The 26,320-nt window shown below is 47.3% G+C and overlaps 1 protein-coding gene across 3 annotated transcripts in view; it reads left to right on the top strand.

The window, feature by feature from the left end:
- LOC147349390 (cytochrome P450 1A1) overlaps positions 1–16,328 on the top strand; it is a 37,005-nt gene extending 20,677 nt beyond the window's left edge. The window contains exons 1-7 of one of the 3 annotated variants that reach the window (XM_086363804.1): positions 10,249–10,349; positions 12,758–13,617; positions 14,172–14,298; positions 14,387–14,476; positions 14,569–14,692; positions 14,838–14,924; positions 15,087–16,328. In XM_086363804.1, the coding sequence (XP_086219930.1) occupies positions 12,781–13,617; positions 14,172–14,298; positions 14,387–14,476; positions 14,569–14,692; positions 14,838–14,924; positions 15,087–15,372 (1,551 nt within the window). In that variant the 5' untranslated portion in view covers positions 10,249–10,349; positions 12,758–12,780 and the 3' untranslated portion in view covers positions 15,373–16,328. Of the gene's footprint in view, positions 1–10,248; positions 10,350–12,754; positions 13,618–14,171; positions 14,299–14,386; positions 14,477–14,568; positions 14,693–14,837; positions 14,925–15,086 lie in introns of those variants that run through there. The other 2 variants (XM_086363803.1, XM_086363805.1) reach the window with 2 other exon arrangements.
- The last annotated feature ends 9,992 nt before the right edge of the window (positions 16,329–26,320 follow it).

The raw sequence follows: 26,320 nt of genomic DNA, 5'->3' as shown, positions 1-26,320 counted from the left end.
GCAGACCCAGCTTGTGCTGAAAATCCTCTTTTACCTCCACATTCACTACCCCCGCCCCTTCTCCGCCCTGCTCTATACACTGAGAGGCTGATCTCTGTGGACTATGTCAATGGGCTCCCCATCTTCTGGCTTCTTGTTGGGTTCTGTCAATGGGAGGTATTGACATGAAATGGGAGGGTGGGAGGAGGGTGAAGTTGGGGTATTTTTTCTCCAGACCCTCCCTGCAAAGTCACCATGCTAGGCCACGGCTGCTGTCAGGTAGCTCTCCTTTACTTACAGTCTCTCCCTCTGGATTCCAGAAACAGATCCTTCTTCTTGCCCCTTCAGGTCCAAGACAGTAAAGGCTCCTCTCTGCTACAAGTCATATGGTACCACAATATCCTGTGTTAGTCTCTCTATACCCTGTTCACACCTTTATAAAGAATCCCATTATTAAACTCTTCTCAGTGATCTAGTTTGAATGGTTTCTGTTCTTGCAAGGAACTTGAATAATAAAATGATTCTTTGCAAATTTCTTTTCCACCATCCCTGGAATATCAGTTTTCCCCCTAAACTGTCTCCCTTAGGATTGCAAGATGGCAGCTAAAGTTCCGGCCATAATATCCAGACAGGACAAGGGTCAGAGAGACAAGAGTGCATCTCTTGTCATGTATCCCTTTTGCTGCTGCTAAGTCACTTCAGTCGTCTCTGACTCTGTGTGACTCCATAGATGGCAGCCCATCAGGCTCCCCTGTCTCTGGGATTCTCCAGGCAAGAACACTGGAGTGGGTTGCCATTTCCTTCTCCAATGCATGAAAGTGAAAAGTGAAAGGGAAGTCGCTCAGTCGTGTCCAACTCTTTGCGACCCCATAACTGCAGCCTTCCAGGCTCCTCCGTCCGTGGGATTTTCTAGGCAAGAGTGAGGAAATCTTTCCTCAGTTTAGTCCCACCAGATCTCTACAGCATAATATTGGCCAGAATCATGTTACAGATTCATCCAAGGTAACTGGGCCACAATGACTGGTTCAGACCAACCAAGACCCATTCCCTGGGGCCCACCTCCCCAGAAGCACATAACCCTGCAAAGAAAGATGGAGGATACTTAGATAAAATTGGGGTGGGGAGGGTGCTGGGAAGGAGGAAAATGAAAGTGGAGGGAAGGGCTCTTGGGTGTTGACAAGTTGAGAAGCAGTTGGGAAAGGATTCTAAAGTTAACAAAATGGCCTGATGGGCTGGTAGGACAGCCAGGCTGTGCATTGATAGGTCTGAATAGGGCCACCTTCTTGGCAAAGACTGTGAGCACGTCCAGGAGCACTTGGCTGATGAAGCAGGGTCCTTGGAGACCTTGCTTTGATGAGAGGACTAGAACATTCATTATCAGCAAACCTCTGTGTTTATATGTAAAAGGGCATCTCTAACTTGGAAACAGAACAGTCCCCTGAGCTGCTGAACTTGCCCTTCAGTACACTAGCGCAAACATTTCCCTGTAAGGCTGTTTTCACAATTTGTTGGCTCAGCAAACATTTTCCCAACAATAAAGACAACTGCCAACCAGAGCAGAATTAGTCAAATTATGATATCTAGTGTGGGTCTAAATTAATCATATTTGATATTATTGAAGGAAGAAGAGAGAAAGGAAAAAGAAGGTCTGCCTTTATCTCCATTATTTTGTACCTGGAGAACCTCTGGGGTATCCCTTAGCCCCTTCTCTGGGCAGTGTCCCCGGGTCTGCACTGTCACAGCCCTTCCCCGCCCATCAAAATATGAAGCCCTCTTGTCCCAACCCTGCAGAGCTCTCTCTGCTGAGAGTAGCTATGGTGCCTGGTCTCTTCTGATTTTTGTGGTGGAGCCGGATTGTGGGGAGAGGAGCCGAGACCTGTTGAGAGGAACCAGGCGACTCCGAAACTGAAAGCAGTCAAGGACTCCTGGTGATCATGGCCATGTGGTCAACAGTGAGATGCAGTCCAGATGCTGGCCCTGGGCTAATGTGAAGGTGGCATGAGGCAGATGCCTTAGCTGGGCCAGGCTGAGATGAGCTTCTTAAGGCAGGACCATGCCTGATCACGTGTCTCCTGGCAACAGGATGACTAGCACTTATCTGGGAGGTACTGAAGAAGGGACCTGGCTTTGGAGAGGGGATCCATTCAGCCAGCCATTTTGGACTAGGTGCCCTGCCTAACAAGACCCAGAATCTTACCAGGTCACTACCATTTCAAACCTGACATATTTTCCTATTTGGAGGTTTGACATTTTCCACTTGCTCCTTGAAAGAAAAGCTATGACAAACCTAGACAGCATATTAAAAAGCAGAGACATCATTTTGCTAACAAAGGTCCATGTAGTTAAAGCTATGGTTTTTCCAACAGTCATGTATGGATGTGAGAGTTGGACCATAAAGAAGGCTGAATGCCAAAGAATTGATGCTTTTGAACTGTGGTGCTTGGAGAAGACTCTTGAGAGTCCCTTGGACAGCAAGGAGATCAAGCCAGTCAATCCTAAAGGAAGTTAACCCTGAATATTCACTGGAAGGACTGATGTTGAAGCTGAAGCTTGAATACTTTGGCCACCTAATGCGAAGCACCAACTCGTTGGAAAAGCCTGATGCTGGGAAAGATTGAGGGCAGGAGGAGATGGGGGCGACTGAGGATGAGATGGTTGGATGGCATCACCAACTCAATGTACATGAGTTTGAGCAAGCTCCAGGAGATAGTGAAGGACAGGGAAGCCTGGCAGGCTGCAGTCCATGGGGTCACAGAGTCAGACATGACTTAGTGACTGAACAACCACAGCAATTCATTTATTTAACAAATGTTTATTTGGCATCCACCATGTGCCAGTTTGCTGTTGATGAAGCATTGGGCACAGCAGACAAAAGTGCATGTTCTGCAGACACTTACATTCAGTTGAGGAATATAGACCATACAGAGCGTTGAGAAGTAAAATACAGAGCAGGTATGAAATTTTCAGCAGCCACATGTGGGGAGGAGCTACTGTATTTTTTAAAATTATTTTTTATTTATTTGTGTGCACCGGGTCTTAGTTGTGGTACTCAGGATCTTTCAGCATCTGGGATCTTTAGTTGCGGCATGTGAACTCTTATTTGTGCCACACGTGGGATCTAGTTCCCTGACCAGGGATCAAACCTGGTCCCCCTGAATTGAAAGAATGGAGTCTCAGCCCCTGGAGCACCAGGGAAGTCCCTACATAATACGTTCAAAGTTTGTTCAGTGCCACAGACCTGTCAAACAAGTGCTACGAATAAATAGCAAGTTAAGAAGAGGGATGGAGACTATGATTCAGGGTAACAGTTTTACATAGGATGGCCAAGGAAGGCATACTGAGAACGATATTCGGGTAAGTAAGATATGAGGATCTGGGGGGAAAGCGTCTCCAGGTGGCAGGAACGGCAGAAGCAAAGGCCGGATGTCGATATTGTCCACTTGCCTCTCCAGACCACTCTCCACCCTTCTTCTCTCAGTCCCCGAGGACTGACTTCCATGGGCTACAGGCATGGACCCTCTGCTTTTTGGCTTCTAGCTAGGTTCAGTCTGTGGTAGGTACCAGCAGGACATCAGAGGGTATGAATGGAATGAGGTCAGAGTATTTAGGCTCTTTCCCTGTAGGGTATTGGCATGCCATCTACAACTCTCCCAAAGGCTCCAGCTCCTCTCCATAGCCTTACCACAGCCACCTTCTCTGGGTTCTGTTTTCTGCTCCTTCTTCCCATCACTTCTGGCCTTGCTGTTGCTTGCCCTGGGCTGCTGCATTGTCCTACTGATTTCCCTAAACCTCGAATCTTTGTGAGTGGTCCCTTTATTAAATTCTCCTCAATGACTCAGTTTGAGGGGGCCCTCTGTTTCCTGAAAGGACTGATCTTGACAGATATGGGGAGGGACTTGCCTGGAGTGTCTTAGGAACCTCAGGCTGCTCTGGTGCCTGGAGAGGAGTGAGCCAGGGAAGGGGGAGGGATAGGAGAGGAGGTCAGAAAGGCCATGGGAGCCACAGCTGAAAAGGTCTTGCGGGCCATTATAAGGACTGTTTCCTTTGAGAGTCTTCAAAAACTTTAACTTGGGGAAAGGATGGTATCTCTTTCTCAGCTAGCAGCTGGGAGAGAAAATAGGGCACCTTCCTTCCCAGGGTGTCTCCTGGCCAGGGAGGGTGTCAGCCGGCCAGCAGGGCATGAACTCTGCCCCTAGTGCAGTGAGATGGCACAGACTCATCTGATGGTCTCTGCCTTAAGTGTGGGTTCTTTCCAGACACTCCCCAGCCAACAACTCCTCAACTCCATCGTGGGGCCTTCTGGAGATAAAACTAGCCTCTCACAATGCTGCTGATGGAGGCATTGTTGGCACAGGGGCAGACCCGTTGGCACAGAAGCTGTTAGATAAGAGTAACTTCTTAGGATTCTGTCCAACCTGCCCAGGACTTCTTGGATCTGCCTCAAATGTTGAGGTTTAATCACTCAGAGAGCACTGTTGGGTAAGCCTCTCTGGCCTGCAGGTTTCGGCTCTAATCTGTTCAGTTGCAAGCCCCCAAACCCAACTCCTAGTAGAAGAGAAAGATGAAGAGGGGGAGGAGAAGGAGGAGAAAGAAGAGGAAGTGGTAAAGAAGACGGAAAAGGGGAGAAAGGAGAAGATGGGAGAGGTGGTGATGCTATCAGTTCACATAACAGAGAAGTTCTATGGTGAACTTCCCTGGCTTCAGGAATAACTGGATCTCATTGCTCAGTGTCATCAATTCTTTTCCTCCCTCCCCTCATCCCTCAGTTCTGCTTTCCTCTAATGGGCTTCTTAAAAATGGCCACTGGTAGGTCCAGAATTATTTTCTAACCAGCTTAGCCACTTCTGGCAGAAAGAGAACCTTGCTTTTCCAACAATTTCATGAAAACTCCCATAAAGGGTTCTCAGTGGCTTGGCCTGAGTCATGTTTTAGCCTAGGGGCCTGGGATGGGGTTAGTTCCACCAAGCCTATCAGCTAAGAGTAGGGGTGGGGTGGTCCCCAAAGGACAAATGAAGTGATATTTCCAGATGAAGAGAGAATGGATGCTGGGCACACAAAACCCCTCACAGGTCTTCTACTATTGACTGGGGTAACCATATAATGTATGTCCAAGCCAGTACTCATTAAAAAAAATGTATTTATTTGGCGGTGCTGGGTTTTAGTTGTGGCACACTGGACCTTTGATCTTCATCGCAGCATGCAGGGTCTTGTTGGACCTAGTTCCCTGACCAAAGATCGCATCAGGGCTCACTGCATTGAGAGCCTGGAGTCTTAGCCACTGGACCACCAGGGAAGTCCCAAGCCAAGACTCTCTTGAGAATGAAAGAGAGAACTTTAAATAGATAAGTATCATTAGCCTGACTAGAGCAGCAAAGAGCCAGAGAGCCAGGGGTTGCCCATTTGAGCCTTGGATCCTGCAGACTGAATCTCTCTGTCTTTCTGGGCACAGGTAGGAGAGAGGAAGGCGCTTAGGGCTCGGATCTCAGGTAGGGTGGTGGGTGGCTTGGTGGGGTGAAGACACATTGGAAGACAAATCCTATTTCTCCATATTCACTTAAACTCCACTTTTCTCAAACTTCCACTCCCATGCTTTGTTCATGGCCCTGCCTCGTGCCAGGGGTGCCCTTCCTATTCTCCTCATACTCCAGGACGCCTCTCTATTCCTTTGCTCACCCCTAGGGCCCTCAGCCTTCTCACAGCTCCTGTGGCATTTGCAGAGTTAGCCTAGGCTCTGTTCGGGTGTGATTCCTGCTGCCACCACTGGGTAGTGAGTTCGTTCTGGGTCTGGTTGTCTCCTCATCCCCTGACCACACAGCCCTCAGCAGTGCTGACTGAAGACTCCAGGCTAGGCTGGGCCAAAACCCTCAACTGTGTCTAGCCCAGAGACCCCTCCTTTTCGCACTGCCCACCCTTCCCTCTGTGCTCCTAGTATCAATTGCTAGGGAATTCTAGCCAAAGAGCTTCTCACGCAAAGGCATACAAACTTTGACCCAGGATTGGCTGTTCAACTCCAGGTCAAGGTCCTCTAACCTCCCGCCTGTCTCCCTCTTTGTCTGCCCCGGTCCCCTGTGGGCCCCCTTCTGTCTTTTGAGCTATTCTCCAAGACAGGCTTGGTGATGAGAAGCGCAGGGCCTCCCATAACCCCAGTGCATTAGACTCTTGTCCAGGAAGATGGGGAGAGGGGGGCATTCTGACTGAGGCACTGAGCCTGTCTACCTTTGGCCCCCTGGGGCTTTGCTGGTAGTCTGGGACAATAAATCAAATTGGGAAGAGCTCTGGCCTGGAAGCAAGGACCTGGGCTCTGCTTTGATTTGTCATTTGTCCTTCAGCTTTCTTTGTTCTGGTTTCAGTCTCTCCAGCCAAGAAGTGGGACAGGAATTGGCTTAATTAGCTAAAATTTCTTTGGAATCAAGAGTTCCTTGGAGGACTTCCCTGGTGGACCCTGGTAGTCCAGTGGTTAAGAATCTGCCTACCAATGCAAGGGACACAGGTTCGATCCCTGGTCTGGGAAGATCCCACATGCTGAGGTGCAACTAAGCCCGTGTGCCACAACTACTGAGCATATGGGCCACAACTACTGAAGTCCACATGCCCCAGAGCCCGTGCTCCTCAACAAGAGAAGCCAGAGCACCGCAACTAGAGAGTATTCCAGGCTTGCCACATCAGAAGAAAGCCTGTGCACAGCAAGGAAGACCCAGCATGGCCACAAAAAAAAAAGAAAAAAAGAAAAAAAAATCCCTTGGAAATGTGAGGAAAGCAACATATCTTTTACCAAGAGAAGAGTTTTTCTGCAGATGGTATTTCAGCTGTAAAGAGCAGGCTGCCATGAGTCTTCTTTTATTTTTTAAGTTTTATTTATTTATTCGTTTGGCTATTCTGGGTCTTTGTTGCTGCACAGGCTTTTCTCTAGTTGGGGAGAGAGAGAGGACTAATCTCTAGTTGCAGTGCATGGGCTTCTCATGGTGGTGGCTCCTCTTGTTGTGGAGCATGGGCTCTAGGGCTCCCAGGCTTCAGTAGTTGAGGCACACGGGCTCAGTAGTTGTGGTTCCCTGGCTCGAGCACACAGGCTCCGCCACATGTGGGAGCTCCCTGAATCAGGGATCACACCTGTGTCTCCTGCACTGGGAGGTGGATTATTTACCCCTGAGCCAGCAGAGTAGCTCTGGGATGATTCTCTAGAGCTACAGAATTGCTGGGGACTCTGAGAGCCAAAGGAGAGACTGGGCTACAGAGCAAGGTGATGGACTTGGAAGTGGACTTGCCACAGCTTCCACATAAATTCTTTCCACTCTCTGTGGCTCTAGCTCCTACTTGGTGTAAAGGATAGACCTTTCTCGGGTACTGCAAAAATTCTCAGACAGAGCCTGAGATGCAAAGATGAAATGAATAGAAGGATGCTGGACAGAATTGAAGTCTAGCAATACCTCCCTGTCTCCTGCCTGTTCTGTTACGTAAATTCCACCATTATATCATTAGCACTTTGGGCTCAACACCCTGGTCATGCACCTTAATACAGATGGATTTAACTCCTTTACCTGTTATTAATATCTTGCAAGATCTTGGCTTATCAGATCAATTTTCCAAGGCTGATTTTCTGTGTTAGAGCATGGAGGATGGAGTGACAGTTTGGGTCCGTGTCCTGTCAAAAATCAAATGTTCTGAGAATTACCATGAAGCAATGCTGGAAATAAACCAGGAGAAATTTAACTTGCTGTGGAAAGGATCCAGGAAGTGTTCTCAGAGGAAGTGATGTCTTAGCTGAGGCTTTAAGTAGGAAAGATTCAAAGTAGAAGTGGGCATTCCTGTTAGGCTCTGCAAAAGATTCTGGTTTCTATTCAGATGGGAGCTACTGGAGGGGCAAGGTGGTGATGGAATGAGATTTTTCATCTTTGAAAAGACACTTGGGATGCCACAGGTTGGAGAAGGAACTGGAGGCACTGAAAGTCAGATGGTACCCAGGTTGGAGGTCATTAGTACTCTGGGAGCAATGATGGGGGCCTGCATGAGGATGGACAGAAATCAAAGTGGAGAAACAGGTCCTTTACCCCTCAGTCTGTTCCCAGCATGTTAGCCAGTGATCTTCCTTGACTCAGACCTCACAGTGCCTCTATCTCACACAAAGGAAGTCCCTTCTCAGCAGGGTGCTCCCAGCATCTAGGGCAGGGCTGTTCCCCACCCTCAGCATCCTCACTCCCACCAAATTCCAGAACTCCCCAGTCACAGGACACTGCACATTTCCAGTGTCCCTGGCACTGCTCCTTCTTTCAAGGACCACTGTGCAGGGCCTTGAACTTGCTGTTTCTTCTACCAGTTGCACTCTTCTTCCAGATACCTGTGTGCCTTGATTCTTGGCTGGGTGTCTGCCCTTTCTGCCTGGGTTGGGTGTCCTTTCCTCAATGTCCTTTGAATTGCAATCTGCCCCTACATGATTCCTACCCCTTCTCTGTCTTATTTTTCTCTAGAGCACTTTTCATCCTCTGAGACTCTCTAGGCATTTTCTGGCCTCACCTCTCATCCCCCGTGCCCCACAATGTAAACTACAGGGAAGCAGGAGGCTGTCAGTTTTGTTCACTTCTGTATCAGTCGCTGGCATCCAGAACAGTGTCTGGTACATAGTAGGCGTTTGGTAAATATTTATTCGTGCAGTGCCCGAGGTGGCATCTGACTGCAGTGAGAGGTGAGTGGGTAGGATGAGGCTCTGTTTTCTGGCATGGGCCAGCGGATGGCAGTGCCATTTGTAGGGCTGGGGAGCGCGGTTGAGCTCGGAGGGCGGGTGATGTAGTTAGTTGGAGACAGATTGAGCTAAACAAGCTTTTCTTTTTTTTTTTTTTTGCCTGGACATCCTACATTGGGAAGGCTCGGCAGGGGCGGGGACAGACCAGCTGACCCAGGCGGTGCTGGGGCTGCGTGTCCCGCCACAGGCGTGGGCCAAAACTATGGACACACTCAGGCGCCCGCTTGTTTGCAAAAGCTCAGCTCTGCACGCAAACCTAGGCCCTTTGCACCGCCCTACCACCCATCCAATCACGCACCCACGAGGGTTCGGCGGCTTGTCTTGCTCCACCTCTGCCCCCACGCTCCGCTAGAGACTGGCCCTTTAAGAGCTCCGCCCCCGACTCCCCCCACCCCCCCGCGCTCGCGTGACTGTGCCAGGACCCGAGCCGGGCCAGGGAGTTGGGCTGCTGGGTGGCTGCGCCGGCCTCCGGGTCCTTCTCACGCAACTCCTGGGCACCGCGCCCCCGGCCAGGTGGGGCTGGGATGGGCCGCGTGACCTCTGCCCCCTGGAGGGATGTACCAGACACAGGCACGCTAGCCTGGGGAGGCATCTGCGCCCGCCACCCCTCCCCGCCCCCTTTAGTAGTCCCTGAGCTCCCTTTCTTGCCCTCCACCCCCACCCCCAAGGCCTCCTTCTAACCCTTTCCTCCTCCGCTGGGAGATCCGCTCGCCGCACGATTACTCTGCCCTGCCAAAGCGCTAATAGCCCCAGGAACCTCGAGGGCCCGAGGGTTCTGGGTCGAAGTACCCTTGGTTTTCTGAGTGATCCTAGGGGCGGCTCAACGCGTCCAGCTAGTGCGCTCTCAGCAATGCTGCACATTCTCCATCCCTTCCCGCATTCCGGACCTTCCATTAGGGAGCGCGGACTTCTACTCGTCCGGGCTCTGGAGGTTCTGGGGGTCGGGGAGGCTCTGGGGAAAGGGGCCAGCCCATCGGCGCCTCTGGCCTTCCGGCCCTAGTGACCTCGGGGCTGGGGTCGCCGTGCTTCTCACGCGAGCCTGGACTCAATAACAGGGGTTAGGAGGTCATCACCGGGCAGCTCCGCCCCTGCATGCCAGCCTGGTTCCTATCTGCTGGTAGAGAGGAGGAATCACTCCCAGTGTTCAGTGCGTGCAAAAATGAGGGTGACTGGTCCCCGTGCCCCGGGATGGAGCACCCCTATACCCTCTTTTGGGCTATCATGGGATTTCTTCCCCAAACTCCTCCCCAATTGGGCTCTGCGCTTGTCCAGGGGTACCTTGGAACTGAGGGTCCCAAGGGTCCCTAGCCTTCATCCCTTTAAGAGCCAGCACTTTATCGAGGCATCTCCAGAGTTGGTTCTTAACCTATCCCCCAGCGTCCTCTCTCGCCCCTCCTTCCTCCGTCCAAAAGCTTCCAAAAGCGACCAGTTCTCCTCCCCCCTGCCCCTCCCTCTTTCCCCATCTCCGCGCTCCGGGAGGCGTGGCCACACGCCCAAGCCGTCTATAAAGGTGGCATTGCTTTCACCCTCACTCTGAAGGTGACAATTCCTTGGAGCCTTCCCTGATCTTCTTTGGGGTCCCTGGCTCCAGAGACCACTCTTCCCAGCCCAGCTCTGCACCCCCTCACAGCCACAGGTGAGTGCTGGGAGTTTCTGGGTTGTCGCTTCCCTCCGCCAAAAGGAAAATTTTGATGCTTCCATGTCTTCCTGGTCTAGCACCTCAAAAGAAAAAAAAAAAAAAGGAGGCTATGAGTGTCCTTAGTAAGGAGGCAGTCCAGCTTCCCTCACTAAGTGGGGAAACGGAAGCCAGGGGAAGGGCTGGACTTACCCAAGATTCCATGGGTAGCACCAGAACTGCTCCCCTTTCAGCATTCCAGGACTTAGGCTCCAGCTCATCCCCTACTGACTCCTGGAATGCCTGGGGGCTTCCCCATGGAGGTCACCTGGAAGGTTGGAATAGGATGTAAGTGTGAGAGACTGGGGATCAGTACAGCACTCCTTCAGGCTCTGTGAGGAGGAGGCTTCTTCGTGGTCAGGGTGTCCAAGGAGGCAAGTTGGGTTCTTACCAGCTGTACCCTGCCTTATCCAAAAGCTGCCCCTGGCTGGGGCCACCCTCCTGAGGCATAGCTTGTCAGTGCTGAGAGGTGTTGGCTGGACAAAGGAGGCTGATCTGAGAGGGAGTCCTGGGCGTTGTCCAGGGGCCTTCCCTGTTCCACTATCTTCTCTGGCCTTTGCTGGGGGTGGATCAGTGTGGGAGACTGCCCTCTGCAGAAAACTTGACCCTGAAAACTCAGCAATCACACCTCTCTTGGCCTCCTATCATCTTACTAAGGCTAGGGGTCTTTGGAGCACCCAGTGTGCAGAAGGGGACCTCATGACATGCCAAGGCCTAGAAGTGTCCCCAGTTCACTCAAGGAGTCTGGACTCAAGTGTGCTTTGGGGTTCAGCTCCTTCAGGAAGCCTCCCTAGACAAACAGCTATAGTAGTTCAGGTAGGAACCATAAACCTCCCCATCTCGGGTGGCTCTTCTGCAGGGAAACTTCACTAGTCAGACTATGCTTAACCTCAAAGGAAAGATCTGAGTTTTCTCTTATCTGAGATGAGCTGAGTACCCTGAATCAGAGATCATGTCCCATCCCTTCTCTCAGGTGATGTGACTGAAGCCCAGAAGGGTAAAATGAACTAACTGTCCAATCCAAGGCCATGTCATAAAACCTGGAACCCTTGTCTCCTGACCTCCAGTCCAGGGCATCAGTAAGATGCCCCTGTCATAGCCCCACGCCTCGAAGAGAGGAGTCCATGAATTTGCACACCCTTTCTAGACTGAACCTAGAGAAAGAAAGTATTGTGTCAGTGTCAGTTAAATTTAGCTCCATTCCTAGTTTCTCATATTCCAGTCCAGAGTTTTCTTACAGCCTTTGCCTGGTAGGATCCTTCCATTTATTCACAGCTCTTGAGTGACTGGCAAACGGGGGAGGTCCAGACTATTCATTCATTGAGAATTGAGCCCAGTGAAAACGTTGGCCTGGAATTTTGTGACTGGGAGCCTCAATCTAGTTGGCCTCCAGCTGCTTTTAACTGTGAGTCCGCTGAGCTCAGAGAGCTGGGGCTAAGGGCACTGTGGCTTAGACAGTAAGGAAAGGGGGCAGTCCCCTGTTCCCTCCCCACTGTGTCCCGGTGTCTGGCCAGATTCCCTAGATCCTGGCTTTGAAAAGTAGAGAACTGACGGTACTGAGAAGATTCCTTTCCATCAGTTGATCTGACCACTCTTCAAAGAGAGGTGCCTATGACAGGAATATAGAAACAGGGAAGGCTGGGCCTTGAATCTTCCCAGGGAACATTGCCCAAGAGGTCTGAGTCCTGGCTCTGTCTGAGAGCTGGGTGCCTTTAGCCAAGTTAGTGCCTCCTCTGGAGGTCAGTTTCCCCAAATGTGAAATGAGGCTGAAGAAGAGGGGATCCTTAGTTCTTTGGTAGTGTTGTCCCAAGTTGGGTGGGTAATACTCAAGGGGAATTGGGTGATACCCATCAATTATGTGCTTATTTTAATATATGTTAGGGGAAAAAACAAACCTGTATTTTCACACAGATGTTACTGTGTGAAATGGTGCTAAGTGGGTGGATTTAAAGTTGATTTTAGAAAAATATGAAATAAATAATAGTATAGGTATTCTATGGAAATCACAGACTGACACTGAGATTGGTATGGCAGGTAAGGTGTTCTGGAATTAGACAAGTTGGGATTGGGTTTGGATTCTGTCGTTGCTGGCTGTGTGACTTTGGGCAAGTTATGTACTTTTTCTGAGTCTCAGTGCTGCCTACCAAAAAGGCTGTGGCCAGGACTGAAGAATGACTGAAATTCTTGGTATGGAGTTGGCAGCTCCACAAACAGCTTCTCCTATCTCCTCTCCCATTTCATGCCCAGTGAACAGTTTTGGATAAGGTTTTCCCTTTACTTGACTGGTGTGCTGACATTTTAGGACACTGGCTCCTTCCATCCACCTGTCAGATCTATTGACCTTTTCCTCCCATCTCACCTCTCAGCAGCCACCTTGGAATCTACGTGGATCATGTTTTCTGTGTTTGGACTCCCCATCCCCATCTCGGCCACAGAACTTCTCCTGGCCTCTGCCGTCTTCTGCCTGGTATTCTGGGTGGTCAGGACCTGGCGGCCTCGGGTCCCTCAAGGCCTGAAGAGTCCCCCGGAGCCCTGGGGCTGGCCCCTGCTCGGGCACATGCTGATGTTGGGGAAGAACCCACACGTGGTCCTGTCGCAGCTGAGCCAGCGCTATGGGGACGTGCTGCAGATCCGCATTGGCTGCACACCCGTGCTGGTGCTCAGCGGCCTGGACACCGTCCGGCAGGCCCTGGTGCGGCAGGGCGATGATTTCAAGGGCCGGCCCGACTTCTACAGCTTCACCTTGATCACTAACGGCCAGAGCATGACCTTCAACCCAGACTCTGGACCGGTGTGGGCTGCCCGACGACGCCTGGCCCAGAATGCTCTGAAGAGTTTCTCCACTGCCTCAGACCCGGCATCCTCATCCTCTTGCTATCTGGAAGAGCATGTGAACAAGGAGGCCGAGTACCTCCTGGGCAAGTTCCAAGAGCTGATGTCAGGGCCTGGGCGCTTTGACCCCTACAGGTATATAGTGGTGTCAGTGGCCAATGTCATCTGTGCCATATGCTTTGGCCGGCGCTATGACCACAATGACCAAGAGTTTCTTAGCCTCGTCAACCTGAGTAATGAGTTTGGGGAGATAACTGCCTCCGGGAACCCATCTGACTTCATCCCTGTCCTCCGTTACCTGCCCAACACTGCCCTGGACCTCTTCAAGGACCTGAATCGGAGGTTCTACGTCTTTGTACAGAAGATAGTCAAGGAACACTATAAAACGTTTGAGAAGGTATAGACTAGGGAGAGGCAGGTGGGTGGTAGGGAGCAGGTAGAGTCAGGGGTCAGGAGTCAGAGACAGCTGGAGCAGAGTGGAGTTTGGCAAGCTCTCACAGGCCTTCAGCCTGGGATTTTGAAGCCAGTAGTGGAGGGGATTCCATCCTTGGCAGGAAAATAGAACTTTTTATTGTCCAGCTCCTCTAACTTTCCATTACACAGCAGTATCTACTGTAGATAGCCAGTCCATGCAGGACCCTGGGCTAGTTGTGGCAGGAACCAAGAAGAGTTAAAGAGTTGGTCTTCTGGCCTCATGGGAGAGAAAGGTGTAAAGGGCATGTGCAGATGATAATATTACTAGACTCTGTGTCAAATGTCCCTCGAGTTGGGGAGGCAAATATTCTGGGTCAGGAGAGAGCCTTGGAGAGACAAGAGAAGCTGGGGGGGTGGGGGATGGGGGGTGTGGTCACCTCTTGGACGAAGATGCTAGGGATGGGAAGGGACCAGGTCTGGATGGAGAGGCAGTTCTGGGTTTGGGATCTTCCTTACCTGTGGGCCTTCCCTACCCAGGGTCACATCCGGGACATCACAGACAGCCTGATTGAGCACTGTCAGGACAAGAGGCTGGATGAGAATGCCAATATCCAGCTGTCGGATGAGAAGATCATTAATGTTGTCATAGACCTCTTTGGAGCCGGTATGAATTACCCCGTTATACCATTCCTATGGCCAGCTGCCCTGACCCACTAAGCACCTAACTTCTCCCTCTGTTCTCCCCTGGCCAGGGTTTGACACAGTCACAACTGCCCTTTCCTGGAGCCTCCTGTACCTGGTGACAAGCCCCAGGGTGCAAAAAAAGATTCAGGAGGAGCTGGGTAGGTGGTGGCTTCCCTCAGAGCACTCAAGGCAGGAGGCCCAGCCAAGGTCTGCGTGGCCCCTGACCTGTCTGGTCCTCTGTGCTCTGCAGACACAGTGATTGGCAGGGCGCGGCGGCCCCGGCTCTCTGACAGACCCCAGCTGCCCTATTTGGAGGCCTTTATCCTGGAGACCTTCCGACACTCCTCCTTTGTCCCCTTCACCATCCCACACAGGTGAGGCCCCGTGGATCTGCTGCTGTCTGATGCTGGGCCTTACTTCAGTTCATGTACCTGATCAGGGTGGTAGGAAGGACAGGGTATGGGAGGCAGGGAGATCTGCTTGTGGGCCTGAGCCTGACTGAGCTTCCTCCCTCCTCAGTACCACAAGAGACAGCAATCTGAACGGCTTTTACATCCCCAAGGGGCGCTGTGTCTTTGTGAACCAGTGGCAGATCAACCATGACCAGTAAGTTGAGAGGCGGCAGGGAAAGCTCCCGCGCTCCTGAGCTTCACACTTTGCTGTATCTGGGCCACTTGCCTGAACCCTATTCTTTTCAGCTGGGGCTCAACCCGCTTGATGGTTCTGAGTCCCCAGGCTGCCTCTTCAGCTGCTTCTCTCTGATTACAGGAAGCTCTGGGAGGATCCATCTGAGTTCCGGCCAGAACGGTTTCTCACTGCTGATGGCACCATCAACAAAGTACTGAGTGAGAAGGTGATTATTTTCGGCTTGGGCAAGCGGAAGTGCATCGGTGAGACCATTGCCCGCTTGGAGGTCTTTCTCTTCTTGGCCATCCTGCTGCATCAGGTGGAATTCTGTGTGACCCCGGGTGTGAAGGTGGACATGACCCCCGTGTACGGGCTGACCATGAAGTACGCCCGCTGTGAGCACTTTCAGGCGCACATGCGCTCTTAGGGGACAGGCAGCCCTGCAGCCTAGACAGCCCATGCGCTCTTGAGGGACAGACAGCCCTGTCCTTGTCTGGGCAGCCAGGCCAGGGGCCTAGCCCAGGGGAGCCTAAAACCCACAGACATTGTCGGGCTGACTTTTTTGCTGTCTGAGCTGTGGGCAAGCCTGAGGGATCATACCTGCCCCCCACCCTGGACTTGTCCTTCTTCACAGTGACCACAGATAGCGGACACATCAGGGGCCACACAGGAGCTGATGGAGCCCTTCCAAAGTTGTGCTGGAAGGGCTAGAGGGTCCTCAGGCCTCTGGAAACCTCTAAAGAGGTTTTGGGAAGCCCCTGGGCCTGGCCCACAAGATGGTTGGCTTTCCATGGAGGCTGACTGGCTTGGTAAACATTCAGAGCAGGTCCCACCAGGGCCTGACCAATCTCTTTGACATTTGGAAGCCATCAAGACTGAAGGGGAGAGGCAGTCCAGAATACTGACATGGAGGTGGTCTCCCTGCTTTAACAAGGCTGAGCAATCTGACCACTAGGATCTGGGACACTCTGCCTGGGAGATGAGCTTCCTCTCTGCAGGCAGGGGTGGGGCTGTCGCCTGGCCTTGTGAGGCCCCTGTTCCTGTCCAGGGAGGGCTGAGGACTTGTGTCTAACAGAAGCAGAGAGCAGAGGGAGGGCCCAAATCCAGGTACGGACTGGATCAGGAGGGAGGGGGGTGGTAATCGAGTTACCTTCTACTGCATCTCCTTTCAATATACCCTGTGTTTAAAAGTCTTTTAAAAATGTTTGTATACAAGGACCTTTTCATTTTAGCCTGTATTGTACTTGCATGTTTGTATTTACCATATACGAGAGCTTAAGAGCAGCTTATTGAGAGCCATGAAGAAAATTCTAACCCTGGTATCCAGAAATGTGTAGGAAATATCTATCTACCTGAGCTAAATAAAGATATTATTCAGAAGTCCTTATTGGTGGAGACTTTTAAAATCTTGAATGAAGGCATCTATGTGCCCAGTCTGAGCCTAGTCTCCTGTTGGGTTTTGCTGTGGGAGGACACAGAGTGGGAGGAGGAGGCAGTGCTCTCAGGAGCTCTCAGAAGCCACTGCTCTCAGGCAGCTCGCACTCTGGTTTGGGCACAAGACTCTGTCACTTCACTGCCTTCCTCCTTCTCTAACTGATCACACATTGATAAAGAACATTCTCTGAAGCAGGCATTGGGGGAGATAAAGTGAATGAAAAAATGGTGCCTTCAAGAGCCTCCTAAGCTGGTTAGGGGAACTAACTCATTAACACATCATCCAATTCATTGTCCGTGGATGCATGCTAAGTTGCCTCAGTTGTGTCTGGCTCTTTGTGACCCTATGGACTATAGTCTGCCGGGCTCCTCTGTCCATGGGATTCTCTAAGCAAGAATACTGGAGCGGGTTGCCATACCCTCCTCCAGAGTTCCAATCCAGGGACTGAACCCACATCTCTTATGTTTCCTGCATTGGCAGGTGGGTTCTTTACCACTAGAGCCAACTGAGAAGACCCCAATTCATTGTGACCAGGTCTCTAACAGCCAGATACACAACAGGAGGGTGAAGCACAGAGCCAGAGCAGGCTGGGTGGGCAGGGGAGTGGGTGCTGGGAAAGGTGACCAGGTCTTGGGGATATATGCACAGGGCCCTCCTTGAAAGATGGGAGGCAGACTCACTTGGGTCTCACAGCAGTAGATCTCAAGTCCAAGAGGTAGACTATGGTCACTGTATTGGAGGGGGTGGGGGGCGGGTCTCAGCTCAGAAATCACGGTCTGTTTGCTCTTCACTAGCCATACCGGGCTCAGGTCCTGCACTATATTAGACCCCATGGCTGGTCACAGATGGAGAACAAGGTGTTTGATCATCGGGTTCCATAAGCTGACTTTGGCCCAGATTTCAACACTCAAGTCATAGTGGTAACAAGTAGGGACAGAGACTGGACATACATGCTATGCTGTGCTTAGTCACTTAGTCGTGTCCAATTCTTTGCGACCCCATGGACTGCAGCACACCAGGCTTCCCTGTCTATGGGGATTCTCCAGGCAAGAACACTGGAGTGGGTTGCCATGCCATCCTCCAGGGGATCTTCCCAACCCAGGAATCGAACCCAGATCTCCCACATTGCAGGCGGATTCTTTACTATCTGAGCCACCAGCTGCTGCTGCTAAGTCGCTTCAGATGTGTCCGACTCTGTGCGACCCCATAGATGGCCTCTTACCAGGCTCCTCTGTCCCTGGGATTCTCCAGGCAAGAACACTGGAGTGGGTTGCCATTTCCTTCTCCAATGCATGAAAGTGAAAAGTGAAAGTGAAGACGCTCAATCTGAGCCACCAGGGAAGCCCATGAATACTGGAGTGGGTAGCCTATCTCTTCTCCAGGGGATCTTCCCAACCCAGAAATCGAACCAGGCTCTCCTGTATTGCAGATGGATTCTTTACCAGCTGAGCTACCAGGGAAGCCCCTGGACCTACATAGTCAGGAGCTATTCTGGCTAAGGGACTCCGAGAGGAGATGTATCTCATGCTGGGACCCCAGCCCAGCCTTCTTCCTGAAGCACTGTGTAGTGACCAGGGGTTGCCATTCATGCACTGTGCTTTCAGTCAGGAAAGCACTCCCATTCATCAAAAGTTTCAGGCTACTTCCAGGAAGGAGCTGAAGTCAGCAGGAGCAACCCTGTTTATATAAGAGGATGAGGAACTTAGCATCCAATCATTCTTATATTGATTTATTTTTTACTTAAAAAAAAAAAAAAAACTTATAGGACTTCCCTGGTGGCCCAGTGGATAAGAATCCACTTGCCAATGCAGGACACGCAGGTTTGATCCCTGGTTGGGGAAGATTCCACATGCACTGGGCGACCAATCCCCTGAGCCACAACTACTGAGCCTGCGCTCTAGAGCCCACAAGCTGCAACTACCGAGCCCCTGCGCCACAACTGCTGAAACTTGCATGCCCTAGAGCCTGTGCTCCGCGATGAGAGAAGCCACCACAGCAAGAGGCCCATGCACCACAATCAGAGAGTAGCTCCCACTGTCACAACTAGAGAAAGTCCGTGTGCAGCAATGAAGACCCAGCATGGCCAAGAATCAATTAAAAAATCAATAAAATAAAAAGCTTATATGATACAACATAAATGAGCCTTCAAATCATGATGCTAAGTGAAGAAGCCAGAGATAGTAGGCTACATATTGCATGTTTCCATTTATATGAAATGTCTAAAACATGCAAATGCAGAGAGACAGAAAGTTTTGAATAAATTAGTGGTTGCCAGGGGATAGGGGGTGGGGAGAGTGAAAGGTACAGGATTTTTTTTAGGTTTGATGGAAATATTCTGAAATTAGATAGTGATGATGGTTGTATAAATTTGTGAATATACTAAAATCCACCAAATTATGCAGTTTAAAATAGCTGAAACAGTGGAAAAAAGAAAATCTATACCAATCTTTATTCTAAAGAAGGGGCGGAATGGAGACAGCATATGCACAACAATTTATGGAACTGTTCTCACTAATTATATTGGTAATGGTAATATTAGTATTTTTTATTTTGAGACTATAGAGTGTTGTGGGTTAAGGAGGTACACATTGAACATACAAAAGGTTAATTTAAAAAATACATTGTATATATGTAATATGTATTATGTATTATACATCGTAGCTCAGTTGCTAAAGAATCTGCCTGCAACACAGGAGACCCTGGTTCAATCCCTGGGTTGGGAAGATCTCCTGGAGAAGGGAAAGGCTACCCACTCCAGTATTCTGGCCTAGAGAATTCCATGGACTGTATAGTCCATGGGGTCGCAAAGAGTCAGATATGACTGAGCGACTTTCACTTCACTTCATTTCATATTATATATAATATATCTTATGTATATATATTTCTAAATGTTAGAAACCATGACCAACTCAACAGTGAGCATCCTGAATGCTTAAATTACCATCCAAGGCTTCTTGGAGAAATGCTGGTTACAGAACCAGGGCAGAAAATGTAAAAGATGACCTGAAACAGTTGTTCATATCAGATAGCAAAGAAGCCACAAATACTATCAAGTTGATCAAGCCATGCAGGAGCCCAACAGAAGAGCCTCGAACAGGTCAAAGATTGGACAACTTGACTGTCAATAATAAAATTGCCCTGGATGAAAACCTATCAAATATCTTTGAATCCATGAGTCTACAAGGACATATATGTACATGCACATATACACATATCTGTTTAGACTAGTTGTTTATCTTCAGAAAAACCAATTCATTACCTTAAAAAATGAAAAACAAAAGCAGAATCAAGCATTCATCCTGTTTCCTATATGAACTATACTTGCAGATAACCAAATAGTATGTAAGAAGCATCTCTTTTTAAAAATTTATTTATTTTTAATTGGAGGATAATTGCCTTACAATATTTTGTTGGTTTCTGCCATATATCAACATAAATCAGCCATAGGTATACGTATGTCCCCTCCCTCTTAAATCTTCCTTCCACCTTTCACCCCAAGAAGAAACATCTCTTAATGAAAGTATTCCAATTAATAATTGAAAAAGAATTAATAGAATTGGATTATCACAACATTGTTAATTAGCTATACTCCAATACAGAATAAAATGCTAAAAAAAAGAAACAATGGAATTGGAATGTCACTATTTTGCATCCGCCACTGCTTCCAACAAATGCCAGCATCATAAAAGGAGAGAAAACCAGATATGTGCCTCCTGGTAAAAGAAGCCAGTACTGCCCACGGTCTTTCCCAAGGGACTGAACCAGAGTCTGGTCAACTGTCTGCATCCAGCTGCCAATTTGCAATTAATATAGGAGATGAAGAAACACGCTGAATGGAAATATCAGGGAAGAACCAGTAAAATTCAGACTTTGGGAAACTCTACAGGTCAAAAGCCCTGGGGTCTTCAACTGAAAAAGAGTAAGGAAAAGAAGCAGATGGAAGGAAAACTTGTCGACTTAAAAGACATCAATTTGGGGGGGGGGCATTAGGTCTTAGGTGCAGCATGTGGGATCTAGTTCCCTAATGAGGGATCGAATCTAGGCCTCCTGCATTGTGAGCACAGAGTCTTAACCACTGGACCACCAGGGAAGTCCCAACATATTGGATTTTTAGAAATGAACGATGCTAAACTATGGTGTCTAGGAAATACACACTTGGCTATAAGTCTTGTAAGAATGAGGAAATAATTACTATAATAGTTTGGAAAATGGTTACTTTTGCAGGGAGGGAATGAGTTATAATTGAAATAGGATATATAGAAGGCTTGTTTTTGTTGCTCAGTCGCTAAGTCCTCTCTGACTCTTTGAGACCTCCATGGACGGCAGCATGCCAGGCTTCCCTGTCCTTCACTAAAGTTCTATTTCTTAACCTGAGTGTGGTTCAAGAGTGCTTGTTTTAAAAAATGAAAGAAATAATATAAATAATTTGTATTGCTCATTGCTTTTTAGAAATAGAATTTTTAACTTTTTAAAATTTATTTTTTAATGAAGGATAATTGCTCTACAGTATTGTGTTGGTTTTTACCAAACAGAAATATAATTTATATGTGTTGTCAGTGCCCTTCAGTCAAAGGCCACCAAGAACACACCTAGTTAGGCAAGCTGGGTTTCTTATTCATCACAGTGAGAGAGAAAACACATCATGGGGAACTGGAGGATCTCAATAAAAGGATGTTAGGAAAGAATTAAATGATTTGGGCTTTGTGGAGTGATGTAGGGGACTACATCTAGACAACATCTAGACTGGATGTTGTCAGAAAGTGGGGACAATAGGGTATTTGGTGGGTAGCACTGTGACCTTGCTTTTATTTGTGCTTAGACAAAATTATAAAGTAGCTTTGTTTTTTTTTTCCATTAACAATGTTGTTAAAATATACATAGCATAAAATTTACCATCTTGACCATTTTTTTTTTCAGAGAGTAGAAGGCGATTTATTGTGAATTTGATCCTGGCTAAGTTCAGTGGTCTGGAAGGCAGCAGAAGTGAACATCAATGAGTTACTGATCCATAATGTATTTATGGAGGAGCTAAAGAGCTTCTTGATGAAAATGAAAGAGGAGAGTGAAAAACTGGCTTAAAACTCAACATTCAAAAAATGAAGATCATGGCATCCAGTCCCATCACTTCATGGCAAATAGATGGGGAAACAATGGAAACAGTGACAGACTTTATTTTCTTGGGTTCCAAAATGCAGATGGTGACTGCAGCCATGCAATTAAAAGATGCTTGCTCCTTGGAAGAAAAGCTATGACAAACCTAGACAGCATATTGAAAAGCAGAGATATTATTTTACTGACAAAGTTCTGTCTAGTCAAAACTAAGGTTTTTCCAGTAATCATGTATGGATGTAAGAGATGGACCATAAAGAAAGCTGAGCACCAAAGAATTGATGCTTTTGAACTGTGACATTAAAGAAGACTGTTTAGAGTCCCTTGGACTGCAAGAAGATCAAACCAGTCCATCCTAAAGGAGATCAGTCCTGAATATTCATTGGAAGGACTGATGATGAAGTTGAAGCTCCAATACTTTGGCCACCTGATGGGAAGAACTGACCCACTGGAAAAGACCCTGATGCTGAGAAAGATTGAAGACAGGAGGAGAAGGGGACGACAGAGGGTGAGATGGTTGGATGGAATCATCAGCTCCATGGATACGAGTTTGAGCAAGCTCCAGGAGATAGTGAAGGACAGGGAAGCCTGGTGTGCTGCAGCCTATGGGGTTGCAAAGTTAGACACGACTGAGCGACTGAACTGAACTGAATGCATTTATGGCCACATCTTGATGTCTCTTACGCTCAAATCAACCATCTTAACCAGTTTAAGTGTTTAAATTCATTTGTAATGTTAGGAAGGCATCAGCATCATTCATATCCATAGTATCAGAACCCTGAAACTCTATACTCATTAAGCAATAACTCCCTATTCTTTCCTTCCTGAAGTCATTCTACTTGTGTGTCTATGAAGAATTCATTTTATATGTTCTCAGAATAACCTGTATGGGACTGGTGTTCTGTGAGGAAAGAACCAGAGAAGGGGAGAACAAAATGGCCTAGGAGCACCAGAACAGCCTGTAATAATACTTTGTGGTCTAGCTGGGAGTATCACATCAATTCCAGCTGTCAGGAGCTGCTCCTTCTCCATCCTCCTTTTTGGTCAAGAAGAGACAAAGCTAGGTCTCAGGACATACCTACATTATATTCAGATTTTCATCATTGCCAAGGTTTTGCTGATTAAGATCAATTTGCTAATTAAGAAGGACATCACTGAATGCAATCAATCATTGAACTGGACCATCTATATGACAATGGCTGCCCTACTAGTAGTGCCTCAGTGGTACTTAGATTTTGGATAGGCTGTTTGTTATGTATTGGAACATAGGCAATTATCAAGATCAAGGTGACTATTAGTTTTCTTGATAGGTCTGGAAGCCAAGGACCTAGATTATTAACTACTTGCAATCAAAACATATCCCAGAATTCAACTGGATCTATTTCAGAAAATCAGGTTGCTTTCTCTGTTTGCCCTGTAGTATTTGCATAAGTGTAGCAGTGTTGACTTGGTGGAGTAGAGAAAACCATGGGGTATATGATTGTCCATGATAACTCCTGTTAATTGATTTAGAGTATTTCGTGGGCTTTCAGAGCAGAAGTAGGGTCCTATATGATTTCTGGTACATCAGAGACAAGTTTTGAACATTTTTTACCTGTGCTATTCCCACTCAAGGAACTGTAATTGGCAGAGTATGTATGAAGAGGGGATCAGTTATTCCTCTTGGAAGTTCTCCTGAGTAATCTGTGCTTGCCTCATTATGGAGGCTTGTGTCCATATATCATAGTGTTCATAAAAAGAAACACTCATATATCACTGTGAAAATGTACAATGATGTAGGTGCTTTGGAAAACAGTTCCTCAAAAGATTAAACATAGAATTACCATATGACCCAGAAATTCCATTTTTAGTTGTGCCTAACATTCTTAAAATTTTTTACATGATTGTTGTGAAAATATTACACAAAATATCACACAAAAATCTGCACATAAATGTTCATAACAGTGTTATTCATAGCAGCTAAAAAAGTGGAAACAATTCACATGTTCATCATTGATGAAAGGATAAGATAATGTGATATATCCATATTATTCACCATTAAAAGGAATGAATCACTAATTTTTGAGATAATATGAATGTGCCTTGAAAACATTACACTTAGTGAAAGAAGCCAGAGCACACATTATATGCAGGTCACATATTGTTTGATACAATTTATGTGAAATATCCAGAATAGGCAAATCCCTGGAGACAGAATGTAGATTAGTGGTTGCCAGGGGAGAGGGAAGAATGGAGAGTGACTGCTAATGCACATAGGGTTTCTTGTTGGGTAAGGAAAGCATTCTGGAATTAGCAGTGATGGCTGCACATTTGTGAATATAGTATTGTAAAAGCCACTGAATTGCACACTTTAAAGGGGCAGAAACAAGACTTCCTGTATAGCACAAGGAACTCTGCTTGATGTTATGTGGCAGTCTGGATAAGAGCAGAGTTTAGGGGAGAATGGATACATGTATCTGTATGGCTCCATTGCTCTGCTGTGCACATGAAATTATCACAACATGGTTAATTGGCTATATTTCAATGTAACAGTTAGAAAAAAGCCTATACTACTTCATCCAAATAAATACAGGGATGACTATTACAGTATACATATTATGTATATCTCAATTTAACGAATGGACCAGGAGGCCAGAATCAACAATCTTACAGAATGTTGAAGCTGTTCATATTCGGTGTAAGAGCCGATCAGAATTCTCTCTGCATATTCAGGGTAATATTAACAGTTAGAGTCCTGGCTGAAAGGTTTGGGAAAGATGGTATTTCCAAATGAACGCACAACTCTATTGCTTGGCAAGTTAAATAAATTCAACTTACTCTTTCTGCTGATCTGCTTATTTTAACAGTTTGGAAATTTCATTAGAATGAACGCCCTCACATCGTGGCAACTCCACAGAACCTTCCATGCTTAAGCCCTCTATTCAGATAGAATAGAGCCCTTCATTGTATACCCTTCATTGATTATTTTCCGGTTTGTTGCTGGGTATGTCTTGAGGACAATATTGAGCTTCACATATTTCTGCTGAGTTCTCATTGCTGTATTCTGTTATCCTAGGATATCCTAGGCTCCTTTGTGGTTCTCGCTCTGGTTAATACCTTGGAAAGCATTAGGCAATCTTTTACTAAACCTGTTTGTCTTCTGTTACTTTTACTTGATTTGTCAAATGATTTTTCCTCATTCCTTGGTAATTTTGCTCTGATTGTCATAAGGGAGCATTTTTTTTTTTTTTTTAGGGAATAGAGGCACAGACCTAGTAAGTCCCTTTCCACACTGGCTCTTGAGAGTTCTAATAACTTTGGGGACATACTTATACTTTAAAAAAAATGTATTATTTACAGCAGTCTAAATTCAGCTGGGCATCCTGTGTTTTTATTTGCTGAATCTAGCAATCTTAATGATTGTAGCTTCATCAGACTCATGGACAAATAGTGCTGGGCATTCTATGTCTTGTCTGGAGAAAAGCAGTGCCTTGGTGGCAGGAATATGGTATTTCTTCCTCCACAGCCTTGCTACAGGATAACATGGTGGCTGTTGGAAGTGAAGTCAGAGATCTCTGCACCAGTATGGTACTTCCCAGCTGTGTGCTAGGTTCAAACATCCATATTTTGTTCTAATCATGCTATTTTCTTCCCGTACCTATTTGGGTTTGTCAGCAGCTTACCTCAAACTCCTTTGGGTTAAATTCTTGCTTCATGCTACTTCTCTTTGTAACCCTAATTCCTAAGCCTGTTTGGTTAAAATAGCAATTTTTCATTAAAGATAGTTTGAATCAGGGATTTCCCTGGTGGTTCAGTGGCTAAGACTCTGCACTCCCAATGCAGCGGGCCTGGGTTTGACCCCTGATCAAGGAACTAGATCCCACATACTACAACTAAAAAATCCTGCATGCTGAAGATGGAAGATCCCATGTGCTGAAACTAAGACCCAATGCAGCCAAATAAATAAATTAATTTAAAAAAGATTGTTTGAATCACAGTGGTCATTTTAGGGAACTTTTGTGGATTTTAAAAAATTACTTATTTATTTATCTGTTTCCGGCTGTGCCGAGTCTTCATTGCTTTGCAAGGGTTTTCTCTGGCTGTGGCGAGTGGGAGCTACTGTTTGTTGTGTGCGTGGGCTTTTCATTGAGGTGGCTTCTCTTGTTGTGGAGCACGGGCTCCAGCCACAGGGGTTCAGTAGTTGTGACTTGTGGGCCCTAGACCCTGGGCTCCGTGGCATATGGGATCTTCCTGGACTAGGGATTGAGCTCGTGTCTCCTGCATTGGCAGGTGGAGTCTTATTTTATAAGTATCTTCCTCAAAACAAAAAGGAAAATAACTCAGTTTTTTTAAGTCTTTTTGTTGGAAAGGCTTTCATTTAATGTACACTTTAGGAATATCTAATCCATTTAGACAAATCTAACATTTAAAAAAAAGAGAGAGAGAAAAAAACTACTAAATCAGATTATAAGGTCCCTTAGAATCCGTAAGAGCTCTGTATTATCTGTTACAGACTCATGTGAATATATAATAAGAAAACTCAAAGAATTTTTAAAAGAAAGAGAAGATTTTAACATACAGCATTTTAAATACGTTAATTCTTTAAAGACTTAAAAAAAATTTGTCTTTCTAGCTGAAGCTGAACTCCAAAGGGGAAAAAAGGGAATAATTAAGTTAATGGCCTTGGTTAATAAGTTGTAGTCAGTTGTTTAGTTGCTCAGTTGTGTCTGCCTCTTTGCATCCCCATGGACTGCAGCACACCAGGCTCCCCTGTCCATCTCCAACTCCCAGAGCTTGCTCAAACTTATGTCCATCGAGTCAGCAATACCATCCAACCATCTCATCCTCTGTC

Source organism: Bos grunniens, chromosome 21 (genome assembly GCF_055505025.1).
Source record: "Bos grunniens cultivar Pamir isolate PY7600 chromosome 21, Bosgru_T2T1.0, whole genome shotgun sequence".
Lineage (NCBI taxonomy): Eukaryota > Metazoa > Chordata > Mammalia > Artiodactyla > Bovidae > Bos > Bos grunniens.
This window is presented reverse-complemented; position numbering and strand designations above follow the sequence as displayed.